This window comes from Rutilus rutilus (assembly GCF_951802725.1).
Source record: "Rutilus rutilus genome assembly, chromosome: 10".
In the NCBI taxonomy this organism is placed as follows: domain Eukaryota; kingdom Metazoa; phylum Chordata; class Actinopteri; order Cypriniformes; family Leuciscidae; genus Rutilus; species Rutilus rutilus.
Genome location: NC_140215.1, coordinates 34,264,468 through 34,291,593, shown reverse-complemented (window position 1 = coordinate 34,291,593; position 27,126 = coordinate 34,264,468). Strand labels below are relative to the sequence as shown.

Here is a 27,126-nt window from a genome sequence, read left to right as displayed (position 1 = left end):
GTAGACCAATCACAACAGACTGGGCCATCTGACCAATCAGAGCAGAGTAGACCAATTACAACAGACTGGGTCATCTGACCAATCAGAGTAGAGTACACCAATCACAACAGACTGGGTCATCTGACCAATCAGAGCAGAGTAGACCAATCACAACAGACTGGGTCATCTGACCAATCAGAGCAGAGTAGACCAATCACAACAGACTGGGTCATCTAACCAATCAGAGCAGAGTAGACCAGTTCAATTCACATTTATTTGTATAGCGCTTTAACTTTAAACTATTATTTTCTGTATTGTTGCATGTGCATGTGATATGTCTAGCTATGCGATATGGGTTTTGTGCATTGTTGTGTTTTGAAACGTGTCATTGTTCTTTCCAAACATTGCTATAGTGCACTTGAGTTTCACACAGTGTTGTGGCTTTCATGAGACGGGTCTGGACAGAGATGTTTACCACAGTCTCAAGGACACACACGCACGCACACACACACACGCACACACACACACTGTGTAATCGTACAGACAGAGCGGCGCTGCTTCATCGCACGCACGCACGCACGATGTGCTCTCACTGCCATATGCATCCTTCACATAGAAATGTCATTCACAGAACATGTCTATAGATTGAAACATCAAATAACACATGAAAAGAAAATCTTCAGAATCATTTCCAGAAGGTGTTTTTCATCATACTCCAGTCTTCAGTGTCACATGATCATTCAGAAATCATTCTAATATGATGATTTGGTGATCAATTATTATTGGTACTTAGTGGTTATCATTGTTTAATATTTTTGTGGGAAACTTAATAATTTTTTTGTTTTAACAATATTGTTACAATATTGTTTTACTTGGGTAACATATTTACATTCGGTAGGAGCTTCGTCTGTTCAGTTTTTCCTAGTTGAGTGTGATGTGCTCACGCCATCTAGTGGCTGGAAAACTGAACACAAGGACACATCTGACAGGATAAGCGTAGAGAGAGCGTGTCAAAGATTTATTTAAATAGTTTTCAGTAAATAATTGTTTACAATTGAATTTAATTAAGAACAAAAATCATAAAAGAAAAAAATCCAAATAGAAGAAAGGAACTGGATTTTTATTCAAGTGTAAAAAATCCTATAATAACAGTAAAGTATTTACCCATGTTCTGTATAGACTTGCATGGGAAATGCAGATTTAGGGAACGGTGCAGTGTCAGTTTGCAGGCGCTGGACTCGTGAAGTGTGTTTGCTGGTTTCAGGTATCGGTTGAGTGGGCTGATCCTGCCGAGTCTGAAGGACTGGTTTGAGGGCACGTTTGGAGCCAGTTTACAGCATAAATCTCCTGCCACAGTAAGTGGAGTGTGTTTCAGACAGCTGTGTGTCTGACTCTTGTGTTGTGTGATTGTGTGTGTAATATGATATGTGTGTGTGTGTTCCTCTAGCCCACTCTGAATTTAAGTGCAGTCGCTCCTCCTAACCTGAACGAGCCCTTCGTGGAGGATCTGAAAGCGGCGGGCGTGTCCGCGTCACATGACCCGGAGGACCGGGTTTTCCGAGCGCATGGTAAACAACGTTGTGTTTGGCAGAAAGAAGTTTTAGCAATTTTCCAAGCATGCATAAGAATTTTGTCAAGCATTCCCTCATATTTCACCATGGGAAATTTGTTTCATACAGAATTTCTGCTTATTTTAATATACATTTCTTATTAAAATGTGATGATGCTAAAAATTATAATGGTCCTAAAATAGGTTTTATTTATGCAAACTATAATCAGTTTTGGTTTTCTTTTGATTTAGGGGTGAAATCTTTCTTTTTTTCTTTTTTTAATCACAAAATTTCCTAAAAGGGAGTTTGTTAGATTGTGATAGAATTGCTGAAGGTAAAATAAATGTAAATAAATTAAAAGAATGTTTATTTTTTATTTAATCAAAACACTAATATTTTATCATTTAATATATTAATCATTGTACAGAAGTCTAAAGCTATATTTATTTGATCAAAAATACAGTAAAAACAGTGAAATATTATAACCATTAAAGTAACTATTTTCTATGTGAATATACAGTAAAGTGTAATTTATTCCTGTGATCAAAGCTGAGTTTTCAGCATCATTACTCCAGTCTTCAGTGTCACATGATCCTTCAGAAATCATTCTAATATGATGATCTGATGCTCAAGAAACATTTATGATTATTATCAGTGTTGAAAACATGCTGTGCTGCTTCATATTTGTGTGGAAAACATGATTTGTTTGTTTTTAGCAACATTATAAATGTTTTACTGTAAGATTTGATCACTGTAATAAATCCTTGCTCAATAAAAGCAGTGATTTCTTAAAATAATCATACTTGCTCCAGACTAGTGTATTTTAATGAGAGGTTAGAGCATTACTATATGCCACCTATATAAAAGTACGAGCCTCATTCATTCATTCATTCGTTCGTTCATGTTCATGTGTTTCTGACCGTGTTTCTCCTCCTCCTCAGGTCACTGCCTGCACGAGATCTTTGCCCTGCGCGAGGGGAGGATCGGACGCGTGCCCGACATGGTGGTTTGGCCCAGTGAGTGACGGCCTCAGTTTGCTCATTAATATTCATGAGAAGCTGCTTTCATTAGAGGGAGAGGGGCGTTCTCCATCCAGTGAGACTCGGGCTGCTCTCTGATTGGTGGATTCCTGACAGCACCCATTCAGCAGCTCTGATTAACGGCCCAGCTTTGATTAGGAGAAAACCCAAGCGGCCAGCAAATCATGTCCTCCCTCTCGGAGAATTCACCCGTCCCGTCGTCACGCCGTCCTGTCACCCTCGCAGTCTCCTTCAGAAAATCCTCCTTTTCATAATCTTGAAGAAAAGTCACTTTCTCTGCCTCTGAAATGACCTGTGTCCACCGTCCAATCAGATCCCACAAGATATAATCACACATGCATGTATACATTTATGAAATATTTGCATGTATATATATATATATATATATATATATATATATATATATAAATATAAAATCATAAATATATACATGCATGTGTGTGTATTTATATACACAAAATAATTATACATAGTACACACATATTATGTAAACACAAACTTTTATTTTGGATGTGATTAATCATTTCTCAGCCTTAATATCGGTATGAAGACATTTAGAATGTCATAAAAGATTTATATTCAACAATCTTTTGAACTTTCTATTCATCAAATAATCCTTTAAAAAACGTATTTTAAATCTTTCCGACCCCGAACCTTTGAACGGTACTTTACGCGTAAGGGTTGTGTGTTATGACTGATATGGAGGTGGTGTGTGTGTATTAAGTGTGTTTGGTTTCGTCAGGCTGTCACAGTGATGTGGAGAAGATCGTGGATCTGGCCTGTAAACACAACGTCTGCTTGATCCCCTACGGAGGCGAGTACCTTCACAAATTATCCTATTATCCTAACCCTAACCCTATAGTGAGTACATGTAGTTTCTTCATATTACTCAGTACTAAAACACAGAATTATAGTTTAACAAACACACCTTAAAAGAAAAGTGTAAACAAATGTACTTTGGTTTTCAAATAATTTTGAAAATAAGTTTGTCAAATAATACTGGAAAAAATGTTTTGTGGAAATCATGGCTTCCACGCAAATCTGGAGCAGCAATATTAATGTTTTCAACACTGATAATAATCATAAATGTTTCTTGAGCATCAGATCATCATATTATAATGATTTCTGAAGGATCATGTGACACTGAAGACTGGAGTAATGATGCTGAAAATTCAGCTTTGATCACAGGAATAAATTACAGTTTACTATATATTCACACAGAAAACAGATATTTTATATTCTAATATTATTATTCTATTGTGTTTTTGATCAAATATGCAGCCTTGGTGAAAATAAACCCCTTTTGAAAAGTGTAGTTTCAGTTTAAAGTACCAATTTAAAGTATTCAGAACATGAACCTAAATCCATTAAATACTACTTTTTTTTAAAATTATTCCTTTAATTGTTTTAGTTGTCTAAATGTGATGTGCGTTGTATGTGACAGAACATTAGTGTTTTAACAGGATACAAAATATAGTTGCATGCATCTAATTTACTTATTTATTCAGATTTTATTTCAATCATTGTGGTATTCTTATTTAACATTTTATATCAGGACATATATTTCTAATCGTAAAATGTTGTTAATTGCGTGTGTAGTTTTGAGATTTCTGAGGAGAACAGAAACTCTACAGAGTATTAAATCTCTCTCTCCCTCTCCCTCTCCCTCTCCCTCTCCCTCTCCCTCTCCCTCTCCCTCTCCCTCTCCCTCTCCCTCTCCCTCTCCCTCTCCCTCTCCCTCTCCCTCTCCCTCTCCCTCTCCCTCTCTCTCTCTCTCTCAGGTGGCACGAGTGTGTCCAGTGCTCTTGAGTGCCCTCATGAGGAGACTCGCTCCATTGTTTCTTTGGACACATCTCAGATGGTGAGTGTTTGCAGCAACACATGCATACTTACAGGTGTGACGCGTGTGTGTATTCACGGTGCGTATATTAAACGTACATGCACACAGAGCTATCTCTGTTCTCTCTACCTGTCTGTTCTTCCCTCTCTCTCTCTCTCTCTCTGGTTTTCTCCTCTCTCCGCATACTTCATCTGCGGCTCTGGCGTTGGCTGACCTGTGTCGTGGGGTCGCCGGGGTCGTGCACATGAAAGGCAGTGTGTCGTGAGCGGTGAGGTTGTTTATGAGCGCTGTGAATGATTGATAGCGGAGGGGCGGAGACAACTGTGGTTTCCTGAAGAGCGTTTAACCCTGTGGGACAAAACCTGCTTGATAGTCAGAACGTCTGAAACACACACCAGCTGAAGCCCGAGCGGCACGCAAAGGTGTGATTGTGTGTCTGTGTGTGTATTGTTCACTTGAGGAAATGTGCTGGTTTTTCACTAGAGGAAGGTCACGATTATCTGTGTCAGAGGAGATGGTTTGCAGCGGTTTGTGTAACTGTGGTTTGTGGTACACACACACACACACACACAGTGACCTCTGTCGGTCTTAGCTCAGATATGTGGGCTGAGATTAGCAGCAGTGAACGAGTTTGAGGCTCACAGTGTTGACAATCACTGCACTTTAATCTTGCTCTCGCTCTCGCTCTCATTCCAGCCTGTTAGAGTCATTTCCACTAGTCTTCTGTACACACATCTCTGCTGTGTTTGTGTTTATAAGCTATTCTCTACTGTATTGCATTGTGTATCTCACATTTTACTGTCTTTGGCCATATGCACATACTCTTTTATCCTGCATATTTGAATATTCAGCTAGTCTGTGGGTTTCCTGAACGACTACTGTAATCCAACAGTCTTTAGTGCCTTTATAATAATGTGGATTTAGAGTCACGTCGGATCATGGCTGTTTGTTTCTGACTTGTATTGATTTGAATATATTTTTAATGAACAAAAACATACACTACCATACTTTTTTTTTTTTTTTTTAAGAAATGAATGCTTTTATTCAGTAAGGATGCATTAAATTGATCAAAAGTGGCAGTAAAGAAATTAAACAAGATTTGCTGTTTTATTTTTTCACTTTCACTGGAATCACAAAATCCTAATAAAAGTATCACAGTTGATTGAGTGAATGATTTCTGAAGGATCATGTGACACTGAAGACTAGAGTAATGATGCTGGAAATTCAGCTTTGATCACAGGAATAAAATACAATTTTACTATATATTCCCTCAGAAAACAGCTAATTTAAATTATGATAATATTTCTCAATATTACTGTATTTTTGATCAAATAAATGCAGCAAACCTGACCACAAACTTAAATGGTGGTGAATCCAACATAGTTTCATTACGTTTTCTGTTTTATTTTCTCCAATGTGACTGCGTTCCTCAAGCTCAAGCACTCAGCTCTGTTACCCATGCTTTTGCTCTAAGTTTTCCACTATTTAATTGTGATGTTTATTCAGTGTTTAATGTTAGAAATTAAAATAACAAAATTAAACTTCGGTTCTGAGAATGCCTGAAACAAGATTTTCTAAATCTACTTTGAACCCCTCGTTTAAACTTTAATCTGAAACATTTTGTTACAGGGTTGCGTGAACCTCAGACACGGAGGAATAAAGAGTTGGCTGTTTTTGTAGCTTATTTCCTGGAAAGAGCTGTGATCATGACCGATAAATGAGTCCATGAGTGACCCGTTGTCTTCTGCTGTGTGTCCCTTTCCTTCAGAACCGAATACTGTGGATTGATGAGAAGAATCTGACGGCTCATGTGGAGGCTGGGATCATCGGACAGGATCTGGAGAGACAGGTCATTGATCCACGCACTGATTTCACAACAGCTTTCTGCACGTTCCTTTGTGTGTGTATATATTTATTGTGTGTGTGTGTGGTTCAGGTATTCTCTAAATGTCCCTGCAAGGATAGTAATACCAGAAATCCTTGTCCTTGTGGGGACATTGTTTGGTCCCCATGAGGAAAACAGCTTATAAATCAGACTGAGTGACGTTTTTTAAAAATGCAGAGTTGTGTGTGATGTGTAGGTTTAGGGGTCGGGTTAGTGTGTGTGTGATGTGTAGGTTTAGGGGTCGGGTTAGTGCAAGGAGAGAAAATATACATTTTGTACAGTATTATGTCTATGGAAAGTCCCCTTAAAACACATTCATGTTCATGCTGAAGGGTAAAAACAGGCCATTTGCTTGAGACTTCCTGTCTGTACACACACACACAGACACACACACACCCACACACACACACACACACACACACACACAGCAGATGGTCCCATTAAACTAATGTCGAAAAATGACACTGGTGCTACCGGTGTGGTGTAGTATTGTTTGTGTGAGATGAATCATAAACATGCCCATCACTGTGTGTGTGTGTGTGTGTGTGTGTGTGTGTGTGTGTGTGTGTGTGAGATGAATCATAAACATGCCCATCACTGTGTGTGAGATGAATCATAAACATGCCCATCACTGTGTGTGTGTGTGTGAGATGAATCATAAACATGCCCATCACTGTGTGTGTGTGAGATGAATCATAAACATGCCCATCACTGTGTGTGTGTGAGATGAATCATAAACATGCCCATCACTGTGTCTGTGTGTGTGTGTGTGGAGGGATGCCGGACAGATGGTGGAACATTAAAGTGTGTTTGTATTTCTCTGGGGTTTGCTGAATAAAATCACCTGGAGCGTGTGTTTTATCTGAGACTGATCAATAAGTCCATCAGCTCTCTCACAGGTATACGGCTGTCACGTTCCCACACACACACACACACACACACTGAGTCTGACCGCAGGAAACATCTGTAACGCTCCATAAGGCTTCAGCACTTCTGTGTTTATCCAGAAACTCATTTCCTGCGAGGCTGTTGTGTTTTACTGTCATTCACATTTTTATTATGAAACTGATCTCGTCCTGGTCCTGGATGCTGATTGGTCAGCACAGTGATCCAGCTGTGTTAAAATACACGATGTTGTAGCAGCGATGATGTTCAACATCTGTTCACCAGCTGCTGCTGTTGTTTATCCAGGGTAGTTTATATATGTATGTATAATTTGTTGCCCCAATACATATAATATGCAGCACTAACTATTAACCTTACTTTATATGAAGGACTGTCTTATTTAGCAGAAGAATTGTACTTAATGATTTTGCTTAAAGGGTTAGTTCACCCAAAAATGAAAATTCTGTCAGTAATCACTCACCCTCATGTTGTTCCAACCCCGTAAGACCTTCGTTCATCTTCAGAACACAAATTAAGATATTTTTGATTAAATCTGAGAGCTGGATCACTCCTCCATAGGCTTCTAAAACACTATAACGTGCTGGCCCAGAAAATGTAGTAAATACATTGTTAATATAGTCCAAGTGACTCCAGTGGCTCAATCGTAAGTTTATAAAGCGACGAGAATACTTTTTGTGCGGAAAAACAAACAAAAATAACGACTTTATTCCACTTTTCATTTCCTTCTCTCTGGGCCTCGAGTCTTTTCACGTAGTGTTTAAGCGTAGCGCGTCTGTGTTGCAGGTCACACGTAGGCTCACTATTGGCCGACACTGGTCATGTGTGTGATACGTGATAAGTATTCTCGTCGCTTTATAAACTTAAGATTGAGCCACTGGAGTCACTTGGACTATATTAACGATGTCTTTAATACATTTTCTGGGCCAGCAAGTTATAGTGTCTTAGAAGCCTATGGAGGAGTGATCAGCTCTCAGATTTAATCAAAAATATCTTAATTTGTGTTCCGAAGATGAACGAAGGTCTTACGGGGTTGGAACAACATGAGGGTGAGTAATTACTGACAGAATTTACATTTTTGGGTGAACTAACCCTTTAAGTCTGCCACAGACTGTGTGATTTCAGCAATCCTATAAGATCATTACAAATCATACTGTGCGACATGGATATAATAAACTTGGGTACAACATGTATATGGACTGTATGATGATGACACCTATTGGCTACGACACAAGTTAGTATGAAGAATAAAACGTCCTCAGCATGTGCTAGTGCTAAACAAATAGAGCAACGTGAATTGCACTTTTGTGGTTTTTATGTGCGTTAAAAAAAAGGAGGAAGCAAAAGAGGAGAAGACGTGGTCATGGCTTGGGAAAAGAGAACAACTTGGCATGACAATCTTGTGAAAGGAGTTTAAGTTTTAGCGCCATGTTGCGCTATTCTCATTTTTATTGGCTAGTCAGGAGATGTAGGTTGTGATGATTATGCTAAATTTATGACACTGTCAGAAATACCATCCATCTTTGGTTGCAAGACTGTAACAACGGCTGTCTTTGAACCTCTCTCACTGTACAACGCATGACCAGTCAGCCACCTTCCCGTCTCTCTCTTGAAACCAACACAGAAGTGACTTAAACTGCACTTCATCGACTGGCCTCTAGAGACAGGCTGCAAAAGAGAGTCAATCCCATAGACCCTCATGTTAAAACGCCCAACTTTACAGCAGAAAAAAACATGTTTACAGCCTGGTGCAAAAAATGGTTTTGGTCTAATTTTGCCCTTCATGACAACTGTGAGGGGGCGAATTTAAAAAAAATTTTTTATAAGTCATCCGTTTAAATTATATGAAGCCTTAAAGTTGTGCATAATTAAGGGCGTGGTCACTTGAGTGACAGGTGGATTGCCGCTGATGTCACTACTAGCCGTTTGTCTGCTAGCGTTAGCGTCACGTCACCTCAGCTAATCCGCCTCGCTGCACATTTTCGTTTATCCGGGAGTGACTCGCGGCCAAGATGGCGACGGTGACTCCGCCCACTTTGGGCTTCAGAAATGCTCTTCAGAAAAACTACGGGTGACATCACGCACACTACGCCCATATAGTTATATAGTCTGTGTGTAGGACCACCGTTTAGGAGCCGCGATCATAGAAATCGCCACGTTTGGTCATCTTTCGTCTGGGACAGCCCAAAATCATACAATGTGTACCAGGCATAAGAAAACAATGTTTTAATCTATTAATCGCATCCAAAGTAAAAGTTTGTATTTAGTATGTGTGTGTGTGCTGTGTATAATTATTATTATTTTGTATATATAAATACACACATGTATGTATGTATGTGTGTGTGTGTGTGTGTGTGTGTGTGTATGCGTGTGTGTATTTATACAAAATCATTATGCACAGTACACACACATACTATGTAAACACAAACTTTTATTTTGAATGCGATTAATCGCGATTTATCGTTGCCCAGCACTATTTTTAATAAATAAAATACTTTTGAAAGTAAGATGTTGTTTTTTGTGTGTGTAGTTGAATGAGCATGGCTACTGTACGGGCCACGAGCCGGACTCGATGGAGTTCAGTTCCCTGGGCGGATGGGTGGCGACCCGCGCCTCGGGCATGAAGAAGAACATCTACGGCAACATTGAGGACCTGGTATGTCTTGCTGTCTCTCCACACACACACACAGAGCTTGCTCAAAACGTCCACCCCCACACACTTCAGACGTGTTTTATCCGCATCAGTCTTGTGTTCATCATGTTACCTGTGATCTGGTGTGTTCCCAGGTGGTGCATATAAAGATGGTGACCCCTAGAGGAGTGATTGAGAAGAGCTGTCTGGGGCCCCGCATGTCCACTGGCCCCGACATACATCACTTCATTATGGGCTCAGAAGGTACGGACACACTGTGTGTGAGGAGTGTATCTGTGAATCTCAAGAACATGTCTGGGTCATATTTCACCTCAAAGGTATATTTGTATATATCTTGACACTTAAAGGGATAGTTCACCCAAAAATTATAATTCTGTCATCATTTACTCATGTTGTTCCAAGCCTGTATGAGTTTCTTTCTCCTGTTGAACACACACAAAAAAAGATATTTTGAAGAATATGGTTTGTCAAGCAGTCGATGGACCCCATTGACTTACATAGTATTTTTTTCTATGTAACCTGTGGTCAATGTGGTCCAACTTTTTAGCTCTTTTTTTTTTTTTTTTTTTTTATCAGAAAGAATGAATTCATACAGGTTTGGAACGAGAATAAGGGTGAGTAAATGATAATAAATTTTTCCATTTTGGGTGAACTATCTCTTTAAGCACGTTTTAAACACAAATTCCTAATTTTTAATAGTCTTAATTTTCTTTATGTAAAATTTCTCAATTCCATCTTTTGGATTTTGAGGTGAAATGACAGCCTGTTTCTGTTTGCAGCTGCGCTTCAGGTGACCCGAGTTTGAATCCCAACTTGTCGTCCTTTCTGATTTTTGTCCCCTAAATAGTTAAACAAAATATATCTAAATAGAGGCAAACAATGGCAAAAAAAGCGATTGACTATGAAACTAAGTGGGGCTAGGAGCATGGTGAACTTGAGGGTACAAAGTGCGTGCAGTTAAAAAAAGAAATAGGGCTTTGCACGTTCTACGGAGGTGACATTTACATCACACGTACTGTACGCATACTCTACTGTACATGTAGAACCAAAGAATCTGAATCTCTCAGTCTGAAGTATCTGGTCACAGTGCTTTTGTATTCATGACAGCGAGCATTTCTTTCTCTGAAATAAGCAAGTTTAATCATGAGTCTTCAAGGTTTCATTAGGAGACTGAAGGTCAGACAGATTCTCTACGCCTCCTCTTCTCAGTGTGCACAAGGAAGTTACTTTGACATTGGTCGGGTCACTGGTAGTAGGGATACGTTTGTACTGAAGTGAGAGTTTGTATCAATCACTATAGGATTTCAAAAACACAGTCCACTTTATCAGAGAAAGTCACAGCGCAAAAGTTTTGGTTGTATCAGACTTTATCTAAGGTAATGTCACCCTATTTGGGACTCTTGTCCAATCTGTTTTTTTGGGCTATAACTGCACTTTTATTCAGTATACCAATACGTCAAGTGACCAACCATAATTCATTTTTTTATGTGTCATTTAGAGGCAGATAAATCTAAAATAGATGATACCATGGATAATTTAGCAAATTAAACTCTTGAGTTTACCTCAAATAATAATAATTCATTACATTTATATAGCGCTTTTCTCGGCACTCAAAGCGCTTTACATAGAAGGGGCAATCTCCTCAACCACCACCAATGTGCAGCATCCACTTGGATGATGCGACGGCAGCCATATTGTGCCAGAACGCCCACCACACACCAGCAAATAAAACTTGAGACTGAAGCCATATTTAGTCCCTGTTAGCCAGTAGAGGGCAGTGAAACATGTTTAACTAACAGTGTATGACATACAGTGGTAATGTTTCTCATGTTTTCATGTGGTAATGTTTCTCACACATATTTACAGACTCTCTTCAGACAGGGCAACGGGTCAGAAGTATGTGCTTGATATTTTTCACATCACGATTCTGTTTAAAAGTATCCCTTCATCCAAAGGAAATGATATCATTTATTAATTTGTCTCTCTAAAAATTCATTAAGGCATTCATGAAGCCCTGAAGTGATGAAAATGGGCCATAACCATTGTATTTAGCTAAATGTTCTGAAGCTCTTTACACCACATATGAATTCTTTGTGGGAGGATGATTGTTTCCCAGGTTTAATCTGCATTAATTAAACATTCATGATTCCATTAGGAGGGACATCTGGCTTCTTTAATGGCTTTGTAATGTCAGGGACATTTAGATCCTAAAGAAGGACACATTTCACTTTTTCCCCTTTGACACACTAAACTTCAGATGACAGAACTGTTGTTTTTACGGCGGTCATGATTCTAGTGTCAGAGGTGTGTGTTTGATGGTAAACCGGGTTTTTGTTACGTTTTTGGGTTAAATACAACTTAAGTGAAAATTTAACTTTTCAGTCTATTGAGGAGTTGTTCTGTACTGGGGTAGTGGAGCAGTTGTACAGTATTGAACCTGGAACAATCTTTGTTATAATGATCACTGTAAAAAATAACCTGTTCAATTTATTGTAAAAAAAAACAGTTGTTGTCAGAAATTCAGAATCCAGTAAAAAAGAAACGATACAAGAAAGACAATATATCAGATATTACAGGATAGTGTATTTAAATACATATATTTCATTAAGTGATATGACACATTACACTAAAATAATGCAATAAATATTAACTAAACAACATAAATTGTAACAAAACACCCTAATGTACATTACTGAAAACCAAAATTTGAACAACAAACAATTGAAATATAATCAAATGTGATGTCACTCAGGGACTTCTGGGAATGTCCTTTTACTGTTTTTTTCACTGGAAATTATATGGTAATTCATAGTTTCCTAAAGATTTTCCTACCGTATTTTATAGTAATTGATGTTAAACTGTTTACTTTTACTGTTTTTTTTTTAACCATAAATGACATAAGTATTTCATAGTTTTTTGCTTCCAAATCCATACATTTCACATTATTATACAGTAAAATATATTGTGATGGTAAACCATTTACTTTTTTACTGTTTTCTCTATAAATTGTACAGTATTTCATAGTTTTTACTTCCAAAAGCCATAAATTTGACATTATTTTACAGTAAAATTACATATAATGTGATGTTAAACCATTTACTTTTACGGTTTTTACTCTGTAAAATATATGGTAATTCATAGTTTCCTAAAAAACATAAATTAGACAGTATTTTATAGTAAAATTACATGTAATGTGCTGTTAAACATTTACTTTCACTGTTTTTCAGCATCATTTGTATTGGTATTTTGGTATTTTACTTGCAAAAAACAAAAATTTGGCAGTATCTTATAGTTAAATTAAATAATGTGACGTTAAACCATTTACTTTTACAGTTTTACACCAACATTATACAGTAATTCATAGTTTTTACTTCCAAAAGCCATACATTTGACATTATTATGCAGTAAAATGCAATGCGATGTTAAACTTTTACTGTTTATAACTATAAATTGTATGGTAATTCATAGTTTTTACTTCCAAAAACCATAGATTTTGCCATATTTAAAAGTAAAATTACACTTGAGCAAATCAACAGGTGTTTATTTTAGCATTTTACAGTCCAGTTAAAACTTTTTACATTTTAGTGAAGAAAATATGAGTGAAGGGTGAGGATGAGTGGCGTTTTGATGCTGAGGTATGTTCTGCTCATAAAGCTTCATCCAGCATACGGTCTCAATGATGGGTCGTATAAACTCTCCACAGGACTGTTGCACACTCATACATGTTCTCTTGCTCTGGGCTTTTGGTAATGAGTCTAGAAGCAGCAGATGCAGGGTTTCCCCTGCGGGGTCAGAGGTTATGCTGGTTCGGGACAGAAAGCCTGCTGCGCCGGGCCCCGGTGACTCTGCTCTCCCCCCAGTGTGTCGTTTGATACTGACCTGCTATATGTCACAGAACACACAGTCTGTAAATCTCTTTGCTTCCTTTTGTAGTGGAAGAAACTTGAGCGTTCAGGTGAAAATGAACATTCAGATCTCCTGCAGAGAGTCAGGGGCTCCTCTCGTGTGTATATATGTGTGTGTGTGTGTGTGTGAGTGCTGTGTACAACCCTCAGACTGACTGTTATATCCTGTTGTTGGTGTTAAGGACTATTCAGATCATGCACATTACAAACTGCACACATTTTTAGCCCTTGTGTGTAATACTGAATCAGATCAAACCTCATTTGAAAACGGTCACTGGTGTGATACTGGTGTGATACTGGTGTGATACTGGTGTGATACTGGTGTGATACTGGTGTGATACTGGTGTGACTCCCATCTGTCCATACACATGCCAATGGTGTATATGTGTCTCGCTCTTTAGGAACTCTGGGAGTGGTGACTGAAGTTACAATGAAGATCCGACCCGTTCCCGAGTATCAGAAGTACGGCTCCGTGGTATTCCCAAACTTCCAGCAGGGTGTGGCGTGCATGAGAGAGGTGGCCAGACAGGTCAGTACAGGTTTCATGTGACTAACCCAGGCTAACTTCATTTTCTAGTGATTATACTGTTAAGTTTTTTATATATATATATATATATATATATATATATATATACATACATATATGTATATATATATATATATATATATATATATATATATATATATATATATATACATATACATATACATATACATATATACATACACTGCCATTCAAAAGTTTGGGATCGGTAATATTTTTTATGTTTTTAAAAGAAGTCTCTTATGCTCACCAAGGCTGCATTTATTTGATTAAAAAGAAAAAAACTGTAATATTGTGAAATATTATTACAATTTAAAATAACTGTTTTCTATGTGTATGTATATATATATAAATGTAATTTATTCCAGTGATCAAAGCTGAATTTTCAGCATCCATTACTCCAGTCTTCAGTGTCACATGATCCTTCAGAAATCATTCTAATATGATGATTTGCTGCTCAAGAAACGCTTATCATCATTATCAATGTTGAAAACATTTACATTTACGCATTTGGCAGATGCTTGTATCCCAAGCGACTTAGATTGTATTTTAAGGAACAGATTTACATTCTTATCAGTTCTTGCTTTCCCTGGGAATCGAACCCATGACTATGGGCTAACGTGAGCTAACGCTCTACTGTTTGAGCAGCAGGAAAATAGTTATGTACAATATATATATTTTTTTTTTCTGGTTCTGATTCTTTTTGCCTGAAGAGTAACCCCTGACGCGATGTATGACGTGGGATGTAGGAGTAGTGTAAGCTTTGACGTATCTCACGGTTCTAACAAATAGGACAAACTCAAGCTCCTCTTCTATTACATATCGAAATCCTCCGACATCTCTCTTTAAAATTTCTCATTTTAGTTTTCTAATTTGTGACCGGTGTTTTGTTTTGCTCTATCCTCTGCGCTTTCGTGTTCGTCAATGCGTCAGGTCAAGGTTTACTCGTTCACCGTAAATGGATGCGTAGGCCGTCTGCCGGAAGCTAGCTATTTTAGTTTTAAAACTTTTAAATATGGATATTTTTCTTACACAAACGCATGGCTTGGCTTCAGAAGGCCTTTATTAACCCCATGGGGTCGTGTGGAGCACTTTAATAATGGATGGATGCACTTTTTTGGGCTTCAAAATCATATCCTCCATTCACTCCCATTATAAAGCTCGGAAGAGCCAGGACATTTTTAAATTTAACTCTGATTGTATTCGTCTGAAAGAAGAGAGTCATATACACCTAGGATGGCCTGAGGGCGAGTAAATCATGGGGTTATTTTCATTTTTGGGTCAACTATCCCTTTAACGCAAACCGCAAAAGATAAAGAGAAAATCACTCACTGCTCTTGACTGAATAACTTTAGTAGCTTTAATAAGGATCTATACAAGGAAGATTGTTACATTTGATTACTTTATTGAATTTCTGTATTTCTTACTTGAATACTTCACCTGACAAACTTAAAGGGGTCATCGGATGCCCATTTTCCACAAGTTCTTTAGGGTCTTCATGTAAAGTTTCTAAAATACTTGGGTTAAAATTCCTCAACGGTTGTGTAAAACACCCTTTTTACCTCCTCAAAATCTGCTCTTTTCACAGTGACCCGTTTCGGTGCATGTCTCTTTAAATGATAATGAGCAACTGCTCACCCCATCTCTCTCTCTTCCATGGGGCGAGTCGACACAAGACACGTAAAGTGATGCCTTGGTGGACAGTATACAAATGGCTGAGGGAGGAAATATGCTAATACGGGAAATATGCTAATACGGGACAGTCCGTCATATGACATCATATTGCTCAGAAAATCCAAAGGGCTTGACGATTGAGAGCGTTTGGGCTTTCTGAGGATTAAAAAAGGAGTGAATGGATTTTCTTCATTGTATGGTGGTTGTGTCCACACACTGCAAAGACACATTTATATGCAAACACCATGTAAAAGTGAATTTTGCATCCGATGACCCCTTTAAGCACTGTTTATTTCATCTTTGTTCTGTTGTATTTATTTGTTCTTATTTTTGTTTCTTTATTTTCAAACTGTTAGATTTTAGTTGACTGAATCTATTGTAGATTTGCTTTAAGTGTAAAATTAGCTGTCAAGTGAAGACCGATGCCAGGAGAGAAGCTTTATTTTGAAGAGTGCATGTTGAATCGGGCCGTGTGTGTGTGAAGCTAATGGCCTCAGATCTGGGCTTCTCATTAGTGTGTGTGTTGCTGCTGATGTAGCCCTTATTGATGATCTCAGTGTTACCGTCTCTTATTAGTCCATAAACAAACTGGGATCCAAACTTAAAATGAAATTATTGATTATGCTGTTCAGGCCCTACACTGCTCCTCCATCCGTTTCTCTTCGCCCAAGGCTGCCTTTAAAAAAAATCGGGTTATATTTTAATTGCAATTTCATTTTGCTGTACTGTAGGTGTTTCCTAACAACTGTCTGAGCAATATTAATGTTGTAGATTTGTTTAAAAGTGAAGGAGAGGGTCATTATACGCCTCCGTCTATTAATCTGTTTCTGTCTGAGCATGTTTTCCTTTTCTTTATTCTTGTTCTAGAGATGTGCTCCGGCATCCATTCGGCTAATGGACAACGAGCAGTTTCAGTTCGGTGAGTTGCGTCTGTCCTTCTAATCTAACCTATATTACTTTCTTTCTTCTGTGGTACAAAAATATATATTTGAAGAATCTTCACACAGCTCTTCTACAATGACAGTTCATAGTGACGACGACTGCCTTCAGAGAGAAACAAAAAAAGTCACATCAAAAGCACCGTTATTCTTTAATAATAATAATGAAAAAAAAGAGATTTAATTTGCTAATTAATAATGGAAACGTTTCTATAGCCATCTAGATTTTACTAGAAGATAATTTCCTAACAAAAAATGGTTGGGAAAGTCACTGGTCAAAAAGTGTTGGGATGCTAAACAAATATCCAAATAGCAGATGCTTTTTAAAGTCCCCTGTAGTCAACCATTTTATCCCTTAAAACTCATCTTTGATCACCAAAATGACATATTTACACGTTTTTCCTTGAAGAAAATTATTCATGTCTTAAAATATCTTGAATGTAACTCTACACCCTTTCCTCATTAAGTATGCGCGGTTCTATGAATATGCAGATGAGCCCCGCCTCCACTCACTCACTCAGCTCAGAGATCCACTGGTTGACGATCACACGTTGATCTGATTGGTTACAAGGTAGTTTGTGACGTCAGAAACACCAGCGATTTCAAAGCGTGTTTTTGAGACTGTCTTTGGTTCACTGCAGTTTTAAGGAGGAAATACTCAGCAATGGTGTCGACTTATGAATTTACACATGGTTTGTCTTAAAGCATATTAAAAACACCACATAGACACACAAACAACATTAAAAGCTTGTTTTTCACCACAGGGGGACATTAAATAAATAATTATGGTCCTGCAGCCCTTCTGTCATTATCCAGACAGCAGGTTATGATTTTCTCAATGGTTATTAAATATAGTAGTTATATAACCTGTTATTCTCAAAGTGAAAACATTACTGCTGGACCAACACCATATTTAATATGAAGTTGCTGATTAATCTTTCTACTGAGCTACAAAATCCTGGAACTGACAGTGACAGATGCAAGCATGAAGATATTAATGTGTAAATTAAATATTTAAATGTGTCATAAATCATTCTGAAACGATGATTTGCTGCTCAAGAAACATTTCTGATTATTATCAGTGTTGAAAACAGTCGTGCTGCTTCATATTTTCGTGGAAACCGTTCTTTTTTTCAGGATTCTTTGATGTACAAAGTTCAAAAGAACAGCATTTATTCTTCTTAACATTATAAATGTCACTTTTGATCAAGTTATTGTTATTATTATTATTATTATTATTAATATAATACTGTTTTTTTTTTTTACATAATTTAATATATTATACAAGTTAATTTGAGCCTTTCAGTTGGTCAAAAAGACTGATTTATCTCAAATCATTGTGTAAAATTGATTGTTTAAATTGATTTTAAACATTTATAACATTGATGTTATTGGTAATGTATTGTAACTACTCTGCCACATATCTGATTTCCAAATCAATACATCATTTTTTATTATTTGCACAAAACCTAATTAATATTCATGAGCTGAACCTTCACAGTGAGTTGTGTGACGACACAAACACACTGAACTACTGTAAGTGGCATCAATGTTTAATTAGACAATTTAGTATTTCTGTGGAGCTGTAAAGTCCGGTGTGTGATTATCCAGATGTGCTGTATATTGATAACAAACATTACCCCTGAGTGTTATGAGTTGGTTATATAACTAAAACATGATAACTGAGAGCAAGAAGCAGAGCCTGTGTTTCCACAATCAATCCATTTCTGGCTTTAGAGACGGTGATCTGTTTTCATATTCAGCTCCACAGAGATGAATTGCAAGATTTAGCATTTGAGAGCTTTGTTTTTGTTTTTATTACTTGTTGTTGTTCTGTGTATTCATTACATCAGTGGTTTAATTTGGTGTGGTGCAATTCATCTCTGGAGAACCCCCCGCTCGCGCCGCCGCGTAGAAAGTGAAATTGATCATTATTTTACCAGCTGAGCAGCGAGCGAATGCACAAACACGCCGTTCAGGAACAATGAAAAATGGCCCTGGCAGCAATTAAGCTCTCGGTGCCGCCGGGGTTGATGACGTTACACGCGGAGATGTGGGAGAATCTGTGAGGGGTTGCCAGATCAATGTGGAAAAGTTCCCCCGTCTCCAGGGATCTCGTTAGCTCCTGTACGGATCTGTGTTTTCATCCACGGTGCACTTCTGAGAGAGATGAATCGACTCTTTAATGAAGACTCTGCTCTCTGTAATCATAATGGCTTTTGCAGCATGCACACTCTTTAAGCCCAGAAGTGTTTTTTTGTTGTTGTTGTAATCGCAAGCAGAAGAAAAGACGCATGTAATCTCTGAGTGGTTCAGTGTAGTGAAGGTGTGGATCCTCTCAAACTATTGGTCGTTGGGACTCTGGAAGCGTTAATGAACTTCATGGCATCAAACAGGAAAATTAAGCCACGGTATAAGTAGGTTTATAGCATGGTACTACTGTAGAAAAACACAGTAAAACAGTCAAATTGTGGAGTATTATTGTAGTTATTGTAAAAGTGTTTTCTATGTGAAAATGTAATCTATTCCTGTGATCAAAGCTGAATTTTCAGCATCATTACTCCAGTCTTCAGTGTCACATGATCCTTCAGAAATCAGTATAATATGATGATTTGCTGCTCAGGAAACATGATATTTCTGTGAAAACTGAGTTATATTTTATTTTCCATGATTCTTATGAATAGGAAGTTCAAAAGAACAGCATTTATTTGAAATAGAATCTTTTGTAACATTATAAATGTATTTACTGTCACTTAATCAATTTAATGCTGAATAAAAGTTTTAATTTCTTATTGCAAATCTTACTGACCCCAAACTTTTGAACAGTAGTGTAGATCAGTGGAAATTTAAGAACAAATATTTATCTATTGCAAAACTTAATATCTGTTTTTGTGTAGTTCAGTCACTTAAATACTTTTAGAAATGAAAGGTACTGAGTCCCTGCGTCCTCATATGAGGACATTACATTTTTGCCTCTTGACACAATGATAGTCAAATTTGTAAATCTTAGACATGTTGGCCACATTTAGGGACACTGCCCACACCATCTTGTGGTGATATAACAACATTACACCAATGTCAGTGAGAAGAAAATGGCTGGAAAATCAGCAAAATATCAGCAAAACACTTCCCGAAAGAAAAATGACCCAGGTAAAAAATCTATTCAAATTATATGAATGAAACAAATGTATTTATGTACAATACTGTCTCCATCATCATATGGGGATTAAAATTTGACATATTTTAGTAATAGTAGCACTCCAGGACATCAGTAAATGTGAAGTACTCGTTTGAGGACATTGGGACTATATTACGTTATTTATTCTACCATGTGGTTAGCTAAACTTGGGAATTTTTAGACGGATCACAATAGCATTGAAAAAACAACATTTGTCTGTGTGTGTATGTGTGTGTGTGTGTGTGTGTGTGTGTGTGTGTGTGTGTGTGTGTGTAAGCATGAATTATTGAGTTAACATGGAAAAACTGGTTTGCTGTAGTGCAGAAAACTGGTAAAAATCAAGAATTTCAAAATGAAAGTGAGCCAATAAGTGGCCTTCTACTGCTCCCTGCTGGCCATTACCAGTACTATTATAAAATTTTATAATAGTAAATAATAATATATAATAGTAAAGATTTTGTCAAGTGTTTATCACTTCATTTGTACTGACACTTCACATAATTGCTAGTAAAATGGTAAATTATAGACCCACTGTCCTTGCATGAGGACATCTTAATGGTAAAACATAGACCCACTGTCCTCGCATGAGGACATCATTTTCTGCAAAAACTACTTCCAGTACAAAAACAAATTTTAGTTATTATACTTATTAGGTCCAACTTATCCCAAATAGCAAGAACAATTATAAAATGCACACCAGGCAAGCTCTCGGGTCTCAGGAGGTTAAGTCATTGGATTATGTTGTTGTTGTTGTTGTTGTTGTTTTTATTAGGGGCCAGACCCCCAAAGGGCCCCTATTGTATTCTTTCGTTTTCTTCTTCCCGAATGGGAGTCTATGGCAGCCCAATGAACGGAATGTGGGAAAATAATGAAAATTTGCACACTTGTAGTGATGGGAATGACTAGAAGTCTGACCCAATTTGGACTCTATAGCGCCACCACCAGTTGACTTTTGAACATTTTGATCTAGAAAAATGAAACACGGTTCACCTGATTCGTCTCTTCATGCTGATCACGTTCATCTTACAATAAGACTCCGCCCGTTACAGTAGTGGCCATTTTGAAAAGTACAGTATTCCAAATTTTTTTTTGCTACTATTCCATCAATTTTCTTTTCTTTATTGGAACCATGATTTTAGAGTCCATGCCAAATTTGGGAACACCGCCACTTACAGGTCATGAGATCTGAAAAATGGCTATTTTTGCTAATAACCTTTTAATAGTTTGTCAGAATCATGATCCTGGTGTTTATGGATTCCTTGAGTCATGCCGAATACGTGGACGCCGATTTTGTCAGGATCAGATGAACCATCGGGCGCCATTTTGAATTTTGACATGAATTGCAATATCTTTTAAATGATTTGACATATCGGCACAACATTCAGTAGGTATCATCATCAGCATGTCCGAAATTTTCTCATTGTCATTATGATCCTTGGTTTATGCTGATTCCTACGATATCTCATTTGTCACTTTCCATCAATTTGCCTGTCCGCCATATCGAAGTAAATGAAAAACCGTTTTTGTTGCTATTCCTACAAATTAAATCCAATTTTGTTTAAAATCTCATCAGATGGTCTTTGGACCGAGCCGCACACCCTCCAGGGTCTTGGCACCATATCGTTGTTTGTAGCTATATTTATTATTATTATTATTAATATTATTTTTATTATTATACTAACTTGATAGTTCACACTAAAGGCCAAACATGCATAAACACATTGTAATACTTGAGTTCAAAAACAATAAAATAAAACAAAACATTCCAGACTAATTTTACATGAGTAAATAAAATTTGTAATAAAAGTTAATTCAGTTAAATTCTGATTGGATAAGGCACATTTGAAGCTCTTTCGAATATATAAACAACTGTAACCTGTACATCAGTTTAATGTTTATTATTGTGACATTGTACAGCATCCACAAACAACTCTAATAATCGTCGTCTTGACTTATTTGGGATGCGTCTCGCTTAGTCATTTTCGTGCATAAATACTGATAACTGTTCAAATATATGTACCACAGACATCAACAAATCTCTTCCAGATGACATATTACTACCAGTTGACAGTATTATCATATTGCCAGCTCTAAGAGACAGGAAGTGATGGAGAGAGACAGGAAGTGAACACAACACAACACTGGTTAGTGTGCTATCCGTTAGGCCACGGCAGCGACATGACTTGTGTGTGATATATTTCACACACAGATTCATGTCAGCTGATTTTTTCAATTGATCTGACATCTGAGATCTTGTGTTGGTTCTGAGGTGAATCTGACTGTGTGTGTGTGAGATTCCCTGGCGTTTCTTATCAGAGGAACTGCTTTCAGGATGATTTATGTGCAGCGTTCCCTCTCGGCCTTTCCCTCTCTCTGTGTCTCCAGTCATTACTGCGCTATTGTTCACACCGCTAATAAATCTGACACAAAGGCCTCTGGGAAATCCGAGGGGCGAAACTGAGGGATGCTTGGTGACGTTAGAAAAGCACGAGAGTTATTCGTTTCGAGCGGAAAGCTTATGACTGCACACAGCTCCTGAAAAAAGAGCGCTAAATGATTGCGTGATTAATGCTGAGGTTTACTGACGCTTTCAATGTTTTGACAGGTCATGCGCTCAAGCCGCAGGTGTCCTCCATGTTCACGTCATTCGTGGACGGCTTGAAAAAATTCTACATAACAAAGGTGAGAAAGAAGCGTGAATGTGGGTCAATACAGTTTTGCAACAATTAAGTGCTGCTATAGAGCGCAACTGTAAGTCAAAACTCTCCATAGGGAAATTGATTTTTAACGATAACTTATAAATCTTTAAAGACAGCCCTACTGTGAGCGACGAGGCTAATGCATGGTGTTTGCTTCTGTTGAAGCCGTCAGCCAGCATTATTTCAACTTCGTTTTAAAATAATCGTTTAACATCAGAGTTTGTGGTGAAAAACTACATTACCCATGATGCTCTACTGAAAATCCACCAATCAGAGAGTCAAAACAAGCAAACCGTGGCAGAAGATCTCATTATCTCCGCCCACTCCCATGAAGCACTGCGAATGATATAATCGCGTATCTCAAAATACTTAAATATTTGATTATATGTATATGCAACAAACTATAGATATTATTATATTATTTATGTGTATTTATTTTTTTATTTTTTTATTTATAAATCAGCAGTTTTTAATCAGTAGTTTTATGTTTCTCCATTGTTTTTAACTCGATTATGTCATTTGCAATGCTTCATGGGACTGTAGTTCTTTTCCTCACTAAAGCCGTTAAGTACACAGTCTTGTACCTTTGTATTTTTGTTTGATTTTCAATCATTTTTTTCTTCAAATCAACGTTTTTAATGTTATGGTTCTCCTCGGAGCTGGTTGGCTCGGTTAATGTCTTGTAACTCTTTAACAAAGACTTTTTAAATTCCCTATGGGAAAAATGTATGGAAAAATACTTCTGGAACCAGCGCCACTGAAAAAGTGGGCGGGCACTAATGCACTCTATTACGCTGCTCTCTGGAATACTTAATTCTGATTGGTCAGCCACAGTATTCTACATTCAAAGCAAGATATGATGCTAGACTGATTTCATTCCACTGATTTGATTGGCTTGTGAAATATTTTTTTTTATTTTTATTTTTTTTATGCCTACACACACTTGATAAAATCAGAAATGAAAACTCATTTTAGATGAAGCAGAGAATGTCAAAGTCTCATACATTATGATAAAGGATTATTTTTATTTATTTTTTTTTTCACTGATGGATTGTGGGACTCTCTTGATTTCATGTTGTCTAACCGTGCAACACTGTTCTCAGTTTAAAGGATTCGACCCGCACCACCTGTGTGTCGCCACGCTGTTATTTGAGGGGGATCGTGGGAAGGTTTTGCAGCACGAGAAACAGGTTTACGACATCGCAGCCAAATTCGGGTAAGAAACCCTTGGTTTTTGAGTGTGTTCTTCCAATCTATGCCGTTTCTATGGAGCCAGAGTTACTATTTCACCAGTATAGTTCAGCATGGGTCATTAGGGTCGTGACCCCTGACCTTAACTGACCTTCCTGATTGTATACGGAAGCACTGGCGTTTGTCTCTGTCTTTTCATGCTCCCTCATTCATCACGGCTCTTTCAGTGGCAGTGATGGGTGTGTGAGGAAAAGAGAGCACAGATTGAATGATTTCAGCATTAAAGGTTGGTTTGATTTTGAGAATATTTGATTAGAGGCCGATTGTGATGGATAGAAGGGGATGAATGGATAGATCCCACAGCTGACCTTATTGATCCACTGCCTCTGTGTGCATGTGTGTATCCATATGGGAAATGTTCACCAGACCACAAACGCCTTGATGGTTATTCTCTTGCAACATTGACAGTGCTGATAATATATGATTTTCCTCTTCACGTCCCAATGACCTGTACTCTGTTTTGTTACTGTGTGTGTGTGTGTGTGTGTGTGTGTGTTTTAGGGGACTGGCAGCAGGAGAGGACAACGGTCAGAGGGGTTACATGCTGACGTTTGTGATCGCGTATCTACGGGTGTGTTATGAATCCCCTTCATTTCAACACTTCAAAATACACCAAAATGCAACTACAAATAACTTATATTTTTATATATAACCCTAAATGTGTGTTTTCGATGGCAAGGTTTTTTTTTTTTGGAACACATGGGTGTGAGTGCCATGGGTCAAAAAGTCATGGAATTTTTTTTTTTTATAATATACTTTTATTCCGTATGGAAACATTACATTAAGGCCATGTATAATGTTACAAAAGATTTCAGTTAAATGATGTTCTTTTGAAATTTCTAAGAATCCTGATAGAAATGTATCACAAATATATGAACCAGCACAACTGTTTTCAACACTGATAATACTCATATATGTTTCTTTAGCAGCAAATCTTCATATTAGGATGATTTCTGTAGGATCATGTGACACTGAAGACTGGAGTAATGATGCTGTAAATTCAGCTTTGATTACAGGAATAAATTACATTTTAATATATATATTCACATAGAAAACAGTTACTTTTAAAGTTATGTCATATTTCACAATATTACTGTATTTTTGATCAAGTAAATGAGAATTTTTAAAAACAAAAAAAATCTTACCGACCCTGAGCATTTGAATTATATATAGAGAATTATTTATATATATATATATATATATATAATATATATATTTATATATATTTATTTGTTTTAATTTTTTTTTTTTTTATGGCTGCTTGTGAACAAAATGATAGTGTGATATATCTGTTATATAATACTTGACTATGATTGGTCAAGCACTGATTGCATTACGTCAGCTGTCCTGTTTGTCCCGTCAGGGTTTGTTTTGAGATAATGATACAGCAGACTGTACACTATCCTTGTAAATGCATCTCCGAACATATATATACAGTGCTATGCATAAGTTTAGGCACCCATACTAAAGTTGACTAAAAAGAGGAATAAAAAATCATCTTTTGGAAATTGAACTTAATGCCTTAATTTAAAAAAATAGGAAAAATCCAACCTTTAAGGACACCAATTTTCTTTGTGAATGAATAATGTATCGTAAATAAATAAATGTTCTTCCTTCAAATACAGGGTGCATAAGTTTGGACACCCCTATGTTAAATTCCCATAGAGGCAGGCAGATTTTTATTTTTAAGTATTTTTAAAAAAAAAAATGTTAGGATACTATGCATCCTGATAAAGTTCCCTTGGCCTTTGGAATTAAAATAGCCCCACATCATCACATAGCCTTCACCATACCTAGAGATTGGCATGGTTTTATTTCAGTTAGCCTAAAAGCTAGTTTGATTTGCATTGAGAGATGATCTTATGGAAAGTACCCCATGCCAGTCTCTAGGTATGGTGAAGGCTATGTGATGATGTGGGGCTATTTTAATTCCAAATGCCAAGGGAACTTTATCAGGATGCATAGTATCCTAAAAAAAAAATTAAAAAAAATACTTAAAAATAAAAATCTGCCTGCCTCTATGGGAATTTAACATAGGGGTGTCCAAACTTATGCACCCTGTATTTTAAGGAAGAACATTTATTTATTTACGATACATTATTCATTCACAAAGAAAATTGGTGTCCTTAAAGGTTGGATTTTTCCTAATTTTTTAAATTAAGGCATTAAGTTCAATTTCCAAAAGATGATTTTTTATTCCTCTTTTTAGTCAACTTTAGCATGGGTGCCTAAACTTATGCATAGCACTGTATTTGTTCTTAAATGTATGCTGGGATTGAATGAACGAGATTAAGTGTGTGTGTGTGTGTGTGTGTGCAGGACTTGGGAATGGACTACTACGTGATGGGAGAGTCGTTTGAGACGTCTGTGCCCTGGGACAGGTAAGCGATGGTCAGGCATCACTTGTTTTGCACTGTGCTCTCTCTGTTGATCGCCCACGCTCTCCACGCTCTCTTTAACACCGTTGTTGTCTCTGTCTGGAGGCGTTAGTGGAGGTGGGAAGGTTAAGAGGACACAAAGTAAAGGAAAAACTTTCAGACTTCACGTGAACCTGGAATTTTGGCTCTTAGTATTAACACAGATTATGAACTAAAAGCAAAATTCATGTGAACTCATGCAGTTTAAATACATCCCAGGATAGAGTGATTGTCCAGAGTGAGAAGAATCTAGAGTGCTGTGTTGTTGTGGTTGTTTTTGTTCATTATTATTTTGTTGTGATTTTATATTGTTGTATTTTTATGGTTTTCCCCATACTTACATTTTTGTTGTATTAAAGGTTTAATTACTGAAATTTGACTATTTGAGAATAAAAGTGATTAGGTGACTTTTTGGCCACTCTTGTCTACTCTTGACAACACGTTATTTAGTATTTATCTTTTTTATTTTTATTTGTCTCTCTTTCAGGATTTTGGACTTGTGCAGGAATGTGAAGGAGAGGATTGTAAGAGAGTGTAAGGAGAGAGGAGTTCAGTTCCCTCCGCTGTCCACATGCAGGTACACACACACACACACACACACACGTCTATCTTCCTGACCTTTGATTTGCCGTCCATAAGTAGGCGCCTAACGACCATCCGGACTAGTGTT

The 27,126-nt window shown here is 37.3% G+C and overlaps 1 protein-coding gene across 1 annotated transcript in view; it reads left to right on the top strand.

Annotated features, from left to right (window-relative positions):
* Positions 1 to 27,126, top strand: part of agps (alkylglycerone phosphate synthase) — a 49,292-nt gene that overhangs the window by 11,469 nt on the left and 10,697 nt on the right. Inside the window, exons 3-17 of the mRNA XM_084421232.1 lie at positions 1,244 to 1,334; positions 1,427 to 1,547; positions 2,471 to 2,545; positions 3,312 to 3,383; positions 4,351 to 4,430; positions 6,178 to 6,258; positions 9,728 to 9,853; positions 9,985 to 10,093; positions 14,157 to 14,284; positions 16,841 to 16,892; positions 22,695 to 22,771; positions 23,892 to 24,004; positions 24,541 to 24,610; positions 26,359 to 26,420; positions 26,944 to 27,033. Of these exons, the coding sequence (XP_084277358.1) occupies positions 1,244 to 1,334; positions 1,427 to 1,547; positions 2,471 to 2,545; positions 3,312 to 3,383; positions 4,351 to 4,430; positions 6,178 to 6,258; positions 9,728 to 9,853; positions 9,985 to 10,093; positions 14,157 to 14,284; positions 16,841 to 16,892; positions 22,695 to 22,771; positions 23,892 to 24,004; positions 24,541 to 24,610; positions 26,359 to 26,420; positions 26,944 to 27,033 (1,347 nt within the window). The remainder of the gene's footprint in view (positions 1 to 1,243; positions 1,335 to 1,426; positions 1,548 to 2,470; positions 2,546 to 3,311; positions 3,384 to 4,350; positions 4,431 to 6,177; positions 6,259 to 9,727; positions 9,854 to 9,984; positions 10,094 to 14,156; positions 14,285 to 16,840; positions 16,893 to 22,694; positions 22,772 to 23,891; positions 24,005 to 24,540; positions 24,611 to 26,358; positions 26,421 to 26,943; positions 27,034 to 27,126) is intronic.